This window comes from Narcine bancroftii, chromosome 4 (genome assembly GCF_036971445.1).
Source record: "Narcine bancroftii isolate sNarBan1 chromosome 4, sNarBan1.hap1, whole genome shotgun sequence".
Classification (NCBI taxonomy): domain Eukaryota; kingdom Metazoa; phylum Chordata; class Chondrichthyes; order Torpediniformes; family Narcinidae; genus Narcine; species Narcine bancroftii.
In genome coordinates, this window is record NC_091472.1 from 76,435,297 (window position 1) to 76,447,733 (window position 12,437).

Here is a 12,437-nt window from a genome sequence, read left to right on the forward strand (position 1 = left end):
TTTGGTTAAAGAAATTTTGGGACAGCTACAAAAGTGTTTCTGCATGAAAAATATTCGACCATACAAGATGAACCAGTTTTGTTGAATTGCAGTTGGTTACCCTCGGTGATTAATAACATTTTGTTCTCATGTTTTTTTCGTGGAGGTGGCATAGTCAAACTTGTGTTGGTTAGATTTTGAAGAAATGTAATTTGGGCATCATAAAGTTTGGAATTCCACTATGATTTCATTTTAGAAATTCGTAATGTAATCAAAGCTCATTAAATAATTGATATTTATGTTGGTTGAATACATAAAGTTGAAAAAGAAAATATCTTATTGTAGCGGCAGCTACACTGCTGCAATAACACACACACAACCAGACAGGTTGAGCTCAGTGAGCAGACTGGTTTATTGCAGGCTGCTGGGCTGCACTTATACTCCCAGCCCAGACCTGGCTGAGAACTGCGCTGGAGGGCACTGACCTCACCCGGGCATCACGTGGACCCCCAGCGCAGGTTTCTGAGCCTCGTGCTGGAAGGAAGGGAAATCCCGCCCCCCCCCATGGCGCCATTTTGGATGGCTGCCCCGCTGCGTGGCTTACAAGCGGGGCCGGTTTGCCTGCCTCATGGTGAGCCGCCACATTATGATAGTTTGAATTAATTTTTGGTAATTGGTTTTAGATAAGGGGGAAGGAACTTAGATCTGATCTGAGAATTAATTTATTTGCCAGAGAGTGGGTTGTAATGTGGAACACACGGGCTCTGTAGGTGGTGGAGATAGGTACTCTCAGAATATTTAAGAAGTATCAAAACAAGTACTTGAATTGTCAAAGCATTGAAAAATGGGATTAGTGCAGATTGGTGTTTAATGATCAGCATTTGGTCAAAGGTCTTGTGCTATATGAAATCTTTCTGTCCAATGATTAATTTAAACATTCAAGTAACACCCTAAGATCCTCCAGTGTGGTGAGAGAACCACTGCATGGCTCAATTCCTGGTTCTCATTTACACCTGGTTTGAGTTGTTTGATAACTTTAGGTGATTTATTTGCTTCATCCTCCACAAGCCTCGGTATAACCTTCTCCCCCTTAAAGATCTTCTAAAAAGAGTCTCTTTGACAAAGTTTTGTTCTGTATCCTCTGATTCATAATATATTTTAATTTGGAAAACATCCACTGAAGTGCTTGTGGAGACAGCTTGATTGACTTGCTGAGTTTTCCAACATTTCTTTATTTGGTCAAGATTGTAGTATCTGCTGCTTTTGTGATTCTATATTAATTGGTTGTTTATTTGAACTGAGCAGAAAATTGAACGAAATTTTGAATACTAGTAATTGTTTTCTTTGTTTAAGAAAATCCTAGGATTTAATTAATTCAGCAATTATATTTCTGTCTTAGAAATTGGGAGTGTTACAAATGTTGTAATTCTGCTACCAATAAAACTTTTTTTAAATCTTTGCACAATTTTTAAAAAAATTGAAAGCCATGAGACATCTTTTCAATTCAATTTTCAATGTTCCACATAGAACAGACCAAGCAGTTTGACTCCATTGAACTCATCCTATTATTTAAAAACAAAACAGCAACTTTTCTCAAATTATTAACTGAATTTGCATTCCACTGCTGTCACATTGGAAGATGAACTCTGGTTCTTTCAGTTGTTAATTTTAGTCCTTTGGATCATTAATTTAACCACTGTGCCCATATGCTGTACAGCATGGCCATTTCTTTTTTTTTCTCTCATGTAAAAATGAGAAAATTCTTGGAGAGATATTAAAAATTATTCACCTCTCATGCACCTCTCCATGTATACTTGAAATATTGATTTCATGAGATCTGTGAAAGAGTTACCAAGGTATTTAATTTAGTCCCCAAACACCTGCTTAATAGTTTTTAATGTTGTTGCCTGTGGATGCCTCAATGGAATTTTGGAGAAATAGTTTAGAATTTTTTGTACAGACACATTGGATGTGCAGTTTATTATGTAACCTTGTGTTACCTGCCGGAGCATAATAGCTAAATTGCTGCAAGAGTCAGTTGAGATAGATTAGCAGTTATAATAATAAACCATATTTTGAAGTCTCAGTTATTATTGGGATGTAGCTTTGCTTTGGGTTTCTTTAAAACCCAAGCTGCTTTTCCAAATCAAAGGTCAAGTAGTAACTTTAAAAGAAACATTGTATAAACAAAGTGGGAATGCAAACAGAACTTCATAATGTACTGCTTAACGTGAAATGGAAATGTAATTGGATAGATGCACTGTTGTATTATTTACTTCACTGCAGTAGATTTCAATGAATGCTGTGTTTACACTTGGCCATGTTTCGCTTTTATTTATTGTCTTCAATAGCATGGAAATTGACAGTTCATGTTGCATGAGAAATTACAAGTGGCACACAGACAAAATGGTTTTAGAAACAGTCATGTGTTTGTTTTGGCAGAATTAGTCTAAGTTGGAAAGGAAAATGGTCATTTGTGTTACAAATAAATTCTTTCACTCATTGAACAGGGGTCTACCATGAAATAATTTGTCCTTTTTGCAGTTTATAAATATAGTACTCCAATAATTTTGCTATTACCATTTTAAAATCTGAAAATCTAGTTTCTCTATTATTTCCAACTAAGATACACACAATGAACTAAAATGGTTTAATTTGTGTTCTACCTACTGTACTGATTACTATTGTAAAATATTTTCCAATTTTTTTCAAAATCATAACGGGAGGCTGGACAAATTTGAATGCATATTTGTAGTGTGTGAAGTTCAGAAAGGATTACCAAAAAAATGCAATATTGATTTTCATTATCTGGAAGTGGATGTGATTATGCCAAAGATGGTGATTATTGAATTCACTCAGCTTGTTGAAAGCTACTTTAATATTTATTGCTGTTTCCAATGGCTTTTTACCACATCTCAACAAGTTAGCGGATTCTTCACTGTTCGACCTTTCATCTTATAATGGCCACTAGTTGCTGCAAAATGATTTCTCAGTATTGCTTTAGGTGATGAATGTCCCCTTTGCTGAAGAATTTGGGATTCTGAGTACATAATGTTGTTGAACTCGTGAGTCAATTATATAGCCATGTTTACAGTGAATTATTCCATGCACACACTCTCTCTTTCTCTCTCTCTCTCTTGGCTTGGCTTCGCGGACGAAGATTTATGGAGGGGGTAAAAAGTCCACGTCAGCTGCAGGCTCGTTTGTGGCTGACAAGTCCGATGCGGGACAGGCAGACACGGTTGCAGTGGTTGCAGGGGAAAATTGGTTGGTTGGGGTTGGGTGTTGGGTTTTTCCTCCTTTGTCTTTTGTCAGTGAGGTGGGCTCTGCGGTCTTCTTCAAAGAAGGTTGCTGCCCGCCAAACTGTGAGGCGCCAAGATGCACGATTTGAGGCGATATCAGCCCACTGGCGGTGGTCAATGTGGCAGGCACCAAGAGATTTCTTTAGGCAGTCCTTGTACCTCTTCTTTTGTGCACCTCTGACACGGTGGCCAGTGGAGAGCTCGCCATATAACACGATCTTGGGAAGGCGATGGTCCTCCATTCTGGAGATGTGACCCACCCAACGCAGCTGGCACACACTACGCCCCAAAGAAAATATAGGAGGAGGGGACATTTTACAATGTGAAATAAGGAGACTAAATATGCATAACTATGGAAAATGTCAGTGATGATGAGACCATTAATGGTATATCTGAGGATTCCAAATCAAAAAATTTTTTGACTCTTGGAAACTCAGAGTGGTGATCCACCACAAAGTTTCCACTAAATCTAATGGAGAGTGACAAAAAGAGAGGAGGGACAAATGCAAGAAAATTTACCTTTATCGTGAGAGGATTGGAATTTAATTTAGATGCACAAAATTGTATAAAAATCTTGATCAGACCCTAGCTGAGTCTTGTGTTTGATTCTGTGTGATGTTGTTGAACACTTGCAACATGGATTCACCAAAATGATTTGGGGCTGAAAGAGTTTTACTCTTCACTTATCAGGCAAGTATAAATGAAAATTGCTTTCTAAAGAGCAAGGATATAGAGAAACTAATTTGTAAGAATCTAGAGCAGAATTATTAAAGCTAGATCTTGTCTATGTACCATGAAGAAAAATCAGAAACTATAACTGTTCTATCAAAGGACTTTATATTCTGAATGTCATTTAAGCCCAGGCACTCTATAAATCCCAGAAGAGTTTGAAACTCCTTCATATAAATTTTGTTAGTTGCATTCTTTGTGTTGAAGCCCCAATCCAGAGACAAGAATACAATTTATTTAAATTGACCATATAGGTAATTTTCTCTAATGGAATACAATTCATTTCAATGTACCAATGTTGTATTTTCAAAGGTGTTTCCATTTTCCAAGTTATCATTAGACATTTTTTTGCTGCTGCTAAGGCAATCATGATAAGTAGTTTTTGAGATCTAATTTTAACTGTAAATCTTTATCCTTTATATTGCTTAACAAAAATTTTTTGGGTCTTGGTATTTTTTTTGTGATTTGATTCAATATTGAATTTAATTCCTCCCAAAACGGTTTTACTTTTGCACATGTCCAAATTGAATGTTATACTGTACCAATTTCTTGTTTACAGTGGAAACACATCAGATAATGTGGGATTTCATTCTTTTAATTTTTGAGGTGTAATATATGGTCTATATCATAGGATACCGAGTATTTATATGTCCCCGCACATAGTTCCATTCAAGTATTGCTTTTTATTTGTCTTTTTCCCAACGTTGTTTGAGTTTGTACATTGCCTCATCTTTTCCATTGTTTTGTAATTTAATATACATATTTGTAATAAATTTTTAGCTATCAAAGTATCTGTAATTAACTATTCAAAGCAAATTAGCTCCCAACTTTTCTTTTAAATATGTTTTTAATTGATAATAAGAGAAGATTGAGTCATTTGATATTCGATATTTATCTTTTAATTGTTCAAATGTCAATGAAGTATTGCTCAGAAAACAGTCATTTATTCTTTTAATTCCTTTTCTTGTCCATTCCTTAAAAAATGTATTATTCATTGTAAAAGGAATTAATTGATTTTGTTTGAGCAACAGATTTGGTAATTTATCATCTTTCATTCTAAGTGTATATTACTCCATATTTTTAATATATGATGTAATATTGGTAATTTTTTTTTCTTTACTAGTTTCTCATTCCACTAACAGAGTAAATGTTCAGAAACACTTTCTTCTAGTTTATATAGTTCTATCATAAGCCAGGCTGGTTTATCTCCTACCTAATTTAAAAATTGGACAAAAATCTTAAATGGGCTGCCCTGTAGTAATTTTAAAAATTTGGTAACTGCAATCCACCTTGTTTATATGTCCACTTTAGCTTATCAAAAGCCATTCGATCTTTTACCTTTTCATAAGAACTTTCCTATTAATTTATTCAATTTTTGAAAAATTTCCCCAATAAGGGGATAGGTAATGTTTGAAATAAATATTGTAATCACAGAAATATGTTCATTTTAATGCAGTGTACCCTCCCTATTAAAGTTAGTGGTAATTCCTTCAATTTCTCTAAATCATCTTGTATCCTTTTCAGTAACCCATGTCTTTGAAGAACCTTTGTCAGGGAAGATGACGGCACTCTAGCGGCAGCTCTGCTGCTGGTGTGGACTTGTGGGGAGCGAGGGAGTGGAGATGCAGTGCTCCCGTAGGGCCAGCTGCCCAATAAACTGCTGTCGGTTCCACACAGGCTTTGAACAGCCCATTGAGGGAGCCAACGGTAGTTTTCATTTGAGATCCCGCAACCTTGGGGTGTGCGCCCAAGATGGTGGCAGCTATTAATCGGCACCAGCCATGAGGGGCTGAAAATTCAGGGAAAGCAGAGGACTGGAGCAAATCACCAGAAAACGGGAAGACCAATCCCTTTCTAAGATGGAGACCCAGAAGAGATGACCCATGGGACTGTGACCACAGAGGTGGACCAGTGAAGGGGCTCTGCAGCGACTTGAGGCGAGGAACCCACGGAAGCTGCTGGAGACTGCTGTCAGGTGACAGGGCTGTGGACTACTGGAGACTGGCTCGAACTGGCCAGAGGGGCACCAGGTATCTGAACCGGGATGTGAGAAGGTGCCGAAGGGTCCTTGACCATGTTGGAGGTTTGGATCTGGAGCTCAGATCCCCTAAGGTTTGGACTGGACTCTGTGACTGCAGAAGCACTGAAGGCAAATCTTCGGACATTTGGTGACTCTGGGGATACTCTTTTGCTTCTCTGAATGTAAGAAAGGTAAGGGGCGCTGAGGCAATATTTGCCAGTGGCGAATCTGGCTGCCTTGCAACAGGCAGAAAGGAATTTCATGTAATAGGACACTTTTTTTATTTCTATGACAACAAATTGAATCTTGAGGATGACATTCCTAGTTTAAGTTCCTAGCTAAGGTGTCCTTACCAAGTTAAACTCCTTTCCCTCTTCTCTATTATTAGGGGAAAAAAAGACACTTGGATTGAACTGTTCTATATCATAAGATTTTTTTACTGGACTTTTTTCTTGTCTCCTCTTGAGTTCCATCAGATCTCATGCATTCCTTCCCTTCCATTCATGAATCGTCATTTCCCTTTCCCAGCCCCAATCATCTAATCCACTGAGGTACTTGCCAAGAATTTCTCCTTACATTTCTAAGTGATTCTCATAGTGCATTGTTCCTACAACATATTGACTATTCATATCTTGTCTCTAATTTTAGTCTATAATTGATATATTAGTTCATTTTTCCTGGGATACCGGAAAATGCTGCTTGTTATCCCACAATGCACGTGTCCCTATTTCCTAAATGCTGTCAAATCGCGCAGACTCCGTTATTGCTTCCCAAATGTTAGCTTTCCAATGGGAACAGAGTTAGACACAATATTCTAAACACTGCCTTGTCCCAAACCTACAACTTTTCAGCATCACATGTTAACAACTCTGAAGACCCCTTCCTCCTTGGGCATTGCAATCATTGCTTACCAATGTAGCACTGCAATTGTGTCCACTCTCTAACTGGAAGTATGTATTGTTCATTTCATACCCATTATGCACTGATATTGCCACTCATAACCCTCATTATTTTGCTTTGAAATTCCATCTTTACAGTTTTTAAACTCCACAATCTTATTCGTGAATCATCAAAATTAGCCCTGTGTTAGTCAATTTTAATACAGAAAATAGAAAATGAATGAAAACAAAATTCTTAGCACTGGGAAAATTGACTATGGGAAATAATTGCACTCAAATATTTTAGACTTGTCATATTTCAATAAGTGTCATTTTAATACCTCAACTAAAAGATACCATCTCGGACAAGACAACATAATTCATTGATAAGAATAAAACCAGGACAAAGAGATTCTTGTTTTGATAGTTGGCTTGATGAATGCTTCCATGGTACTGACTCTTCTCTACTGATGAAGTCACAGCTCAATTCCTGCTGCTTTGCATACACTTGGATTGGGTATTCCAGGTCCCCTCAAAAGCAAGGAATAAAAGGTTGAAGTGACAGACAAGTTCCTAAATACTAGGCACTTTTAAACTGCAGCACCTGGGTATCCCTCCTGGGACCCAGGTGCGATTAGTAGGGCAAAGGTGCTTCCAGCACTTTTAAGCTGCAGGGGGATCAACCATTAAATCGGCAACCCAGCGATTTAAGGGGAATTCTGCCCCCGCAATGACACAGTAAGTGACACGTCAAGCACTCAGGGGAACTATTGGTAAGTCTTCCCCAACCCCCCCCCCACCAGCTGTCAGTTCCTCCCCATCCACCGTCAATCATCATCCCCCTCCCCCCCCCACCCCCAGTCAGTCACCCCCTCATTCTCTCTCTCCTTCCCCCACCTATTGGCCATTTTTATTTTCAGAGGAAAACGCCGGAGGATGCGTTCTGGTTAAGTTTAACTGGGTTCCCTGGCTATCTCTGAGGTAGGTCAGGGACCCCATTGGATTTAGATACTGCTGACTGGGTCAAACCCTTTCAAGCTGCAGTATGTGGGGGGTGCTAACTAGGCAAATTGCCCAGTTAACCCCATTTTACATGGCAGCTTGAAAGGGCCTACTGTCTCACCATCCTGTCTTCTGAAGTGTGGGGATGTGCATTTTCATACTAAGGCTAGGTGAGTAAGCAGTGGTTCCAGTGATAGAAAATCAAAACACTGCAGATAGTGGAAATGTGAATTGAAGAAAACACTAGAAACAGTACATCTGTGATGAGAGAAATAATTAGCATTTTAGATCAAAAACCTTTCATCAGAACTATAAAAGTGAAATAAATTAGTTTTATTTTGCAGGGCAGATGGAAGAGGAATGGATGGGCCAAGGGAACATCACTTTTTAAGTGAAACTAGGGTTGCCCAGGAATCAGACTCACAGGTCTATAATTCCCAGGCTTACATTTGGACCCTTAAACAGCGGAACAACATGAGCCACCCTCCAATCCTCTGGCACTACCCCCGTGACCAGTGACATCCTAAATATCTCTGTTAATGGCCCTACTATCTGTACACTAGTCTCCCTGAGTGTCCTTGGGAATACATTGTCCGGACCCGGAGATTTGTCCACCTTTATCTTTTTTAAAACTGCCATCACTACCTCCTCAGTTATCCTTATATGATTCATGACCTCCCCACTATTTTTCTTTACTTCAACTGGTACAATATTTTTCTCCCTAGTGAATACCGAGGAAAAGAAATCATTTAAAATTTCCCCCATCTCCTCTGACTTTTCACATAGCCTACCCTCCCTATCTACAAGGGGTCCAAATCTATCCCTCACTAATCTTTTACTTTTAATGTACCTATAGAAACCCTTTGGATTTATTCTTATTCTGCCTGCCTTCCTAATTTTTTTCTTAAGATTTTTTCTACACTCCTTGTAGTCCCCTTTCAATTTCTCATTACCTTGCTGTTTATACCTCTTGTACACCTTCCTCTTTCTCCTAACCAAATTTCTAATATTCCTCGAAAACCAAGGCTCCCTATGACTTCCAGCCTTTCCTTTGATTCTCACTGGGACATATCTACTCTGTACTCTCAAAATTTCTTCTTTGAATATTCTCCATTTTTCATTTACATCCTTTCTTGAAAAAATCATGTCCCACTCAATACTCCCCAAATCCATTCTTATTCCTTTGAAATTTGCTTTTCTCTAATCCAGAACCTCAACTTTAGGCCCTTCTTTGCTCTTCCCTAAAACTACCCTAAAACTAATAGAGTTGTGATCACTAGATCCAATTTGTTCTCCAACATTAACCTCAGACACCTGACCTATCTCGTTCCCTAACAGGAGATCCAGTATTACACCATCCCGAGTCGGTTCCTCTACGATAGGCAACCCCTAACTTTCCTAATATATCGCCTCCATTAGAAAGCTCCATAATATCTGGAATTCAGTTGCTTTGCAGGAACATATGGAACAAGAAAAACAGACAAATGCTATCTTGTTTTTTGAGAATATACTCACCCAATGTGATATAATTTTTGCTATCTCTTCTTAATGCATCCCGCCATCCTATCCAAGTCCCAACCCAGCTCATACTTCTTTCTCCACATGATTGTATGATTTTCCTCAGTATTAAAAAGAAGAAAAGAACTGTAACTCTTTTCAGGAGCCCTTTGGGATTTTTTTCCCCCTCTGCTACTGTACAGTTAAACTTGTCTCAGTGTCTCAGATAACTCAAAGGATAAAGGCTTAAGTGAAGTGAATAATTCTTCCATTGTGAATAATCATTCCAGTATTTGTGGGATCTTTGGTTGAATGCAAGCTAAATGTTGCTCTGTTAAAAATGTCATGGGATCTGAGCTTTATTAGTTGGCAGCTGTTGAATAATCACAATTTTGTTTGAGCTAGTATAAAGTGGAACCTTGCCTTTTCATTTACCTATTTGAGTTAGCTAAATCATATGTGCAAAAAGGACACAACTCAATGTAAAATTGTTCTTCCAGAATCATGAAAATAAACTCTATTCCCAGTGACAACAAACAAGAAGTGCACGTCTTTAAATATTGTAACCAAAGACTCAAAGGTACCAAGATGGTATCTTAAATGAATACATGACTCCTATAGCAGTTTGGGTTTTCTCAATTCTGACTAGTGGGGAAGTTTCGAGTTGGGCAGCAACATGCCATCCTGAGTAGGTTGCAAGTTGCAGATTGCAACTGCGCCATTACATTCTGGGTTTGTCTGTTTGAAAAATTTCATGACTTGTTGTCTGTTTCATGCATGTAAGACCAGAAAATATTTTGTTCTCTTAATTATTTTGAGAGTTTTATGTGTGGCTGTGGAGTTCTTTACTGAGACCCATTTACATGCTTCTTCCTGAAGGTTTAACTTGGTGGTACAGCAGACTAATTTATGGTACGTCAATGGAATTCATGAGGTCAAATCCTAGTTGGGCAAGTTTTAAAACTTAAAACTGGTAATAAAAGTGGGAGAGCAGAAAATAATCATAATTGTCATGACCTTTCAGTTAGCTGACGTTGACATTTTCTGCTCATCCACTTTGATTACTAATTTTATTGAAGTAAGTTTTTAAATTAGTCTCGCTGGGATTTGAACTTGTGAACTCTACTGATGTATCATCAACACAAGTGTTCTCTACCCACTCTCATCCTGAAGATTAATGAACCATGCTTGAGAAGGAGTACCCAAGGATCTGGCTCTGTTATGAACTATATGAATGAAATTTATTGTTGAAACTAAATATAATGGGTCCATTTATTATTTTATCATGTGAATTCCAGGTGGACTTTTTTTGGGGTTCATCCATGGATTGCTGGGTACTAAGGAGTGCGGAGGAACAAAGGGATCTGGGAATACATAATTCCCTGAAACTGGTGTCATAGGTAGACATGATAGTAAAGAAAGCTTTTGGCATCTTAGCCTTCATAATCAAAGTGTTGAGTATAGGAGTTGGTAAAGTTGACAAGACATCGGTGAGGCCAAATTTGGAGTATTGTGTGCAGTTCTGATCGCCTAACTACAGGAAGAATATCAGTAAGAATGAAAATGTGCAGAAAAGATTTACTAGGATGTTGCTGGGTCTTCAGGAGTTGAGTTACAGGGAAAGATTCAACAGGTTAGGACTTTATTCCTTGGAGCATAGAAGAATGAGGGGAGATTTGATAGAGGTTTACAAAATCATGAGGGATATCATTCAGGTGCCTTGCTATTCGGTGTGGGTGATCATGTCTCTCCATCTGTCACCATCTCTGATTCTCTGAATTGTATTTGTTGCTTCCCCTGTTCTTCGGTGAAGTCTCCATTGAACTGAGACCATAGTCACTGTTGAGTTCATGATTATACAAGGGGAAAAAATACTGAAGTGGTTTCCTGTTGATGAGGGGTATAGATGGAGTAAATGTGGGGAGGCTCTTTCCACTTTGGAGAGATAAATATGAGAGGACACGGGGAAAGGTTTTGGGGAAATATTAGGGGGAAACTTATTCACTCAGAGTGTTGGGAGTGTGGAACAATCTGCCATCTAAAGTGGTAAATGTGGACTCACTCTTAAGCTTTAAGAATAAATTGGAAGATGCATGGATTGGAGAGGTGTGGAGGGTTATGGACTGGGTGCAGGTCAGTGGGACTAGCGGAATAATATTTTGGCATGGGCTAGAAGGACTGAATAGCATGTTTTCTGTGCTGTAGAGTTCTATGATTATGTTCCTAAGCCTCCTTTGAATGCTGTTTGGATTGACATTTTACTTGTCCTACATTTGGGGACTTGCAAAAAATTTCAAAAGCTTTTTTTTTCTCAGCATGACTACATTCTACTAATTGGTGCCAAATTTATGTCTCTCTTTTTCTTGATAATTCTGATTCCCTGCTGAATTGCTTGAAAATGTGTTAATCGAAAGAGTCCAACAGACTCCATATTACCCATTATGATGCACTTTACTGATGAGAAAGGCTGAAGCTTCAAAAGCAATTCTGTGCTAAGTGAACAGATATCATTTGGATTAACAAATTTAATATTATTTTGTAATTGTGTTTTAAATATAGACATAAAGCATAGTAACAAGCATTTTCAGCTCCAAGTCCATGCTGCCCAATTTACACCCCATTAATCTACAGCCTCGGAACGTTTTGAATGGTGGGGTGAAACCAGAGCCCCCGAAGAAAATCCACTCAGACGTGGGGAAAACATATGAACCCTGGTTTAGTCCCAATCAATGGCGCTGTAAAGGTGTTGCACCAACCGTGCCACGCTGGAACATAACTGGATCAACTCTCAAATTTCTGGGTTTAGCACCCCTCCATTATATTTCAAATGATTTGTGAAAGGAAGAAGCCACTCCAGCTATGATTTGGAAATAGTTTAGTGTTGTAAATGGCTAGCACTGCCTTCTGCAACAATCCGTTCAGCACTCGTGGTAAAGACCATAAAAAAATACTTCTATCAATGATCACTTTGTTCATAATAAAGAGCTGTTTTCCATTGCCACTTCTCAACGATGAAGGAAAATGAAGCTG

The 12,437-nt window shown here is 38.4% G+C and overlaps 1 protein-coding gene across 4 annotated transcripts in view; it reads left to right on the plus strand.

The window, feature by feature from the left end:
• Positions 1 to 12,437, plus strand: part of commd1 (copper metabolism (Murr1) domain containing 1) — a 158,163-nt gene that overhangs the window by 103,808 nt on the left and 41,918 nt on the right. Inside the window, exon 3 of one of the 4 annotated variants that reach the window (XM_069931670.1) lies at positions 5,535 to 10,440. The exons of the other annotated variants lie outside the window; for them this stretch is intronic. Coding sequence (XP_069787771.1) covers positions 5,535 to 5,537 — 3 coding nt within the window. The 3' untranslated portion in view covers positions 5,538 to 10,440. Of the gene's footprint in view, positions 1 to 5,534; positions 10,441 to 12,437 lie in introns of those variants that run through there. 4 annotated transcript variants of the gene reach the window in all.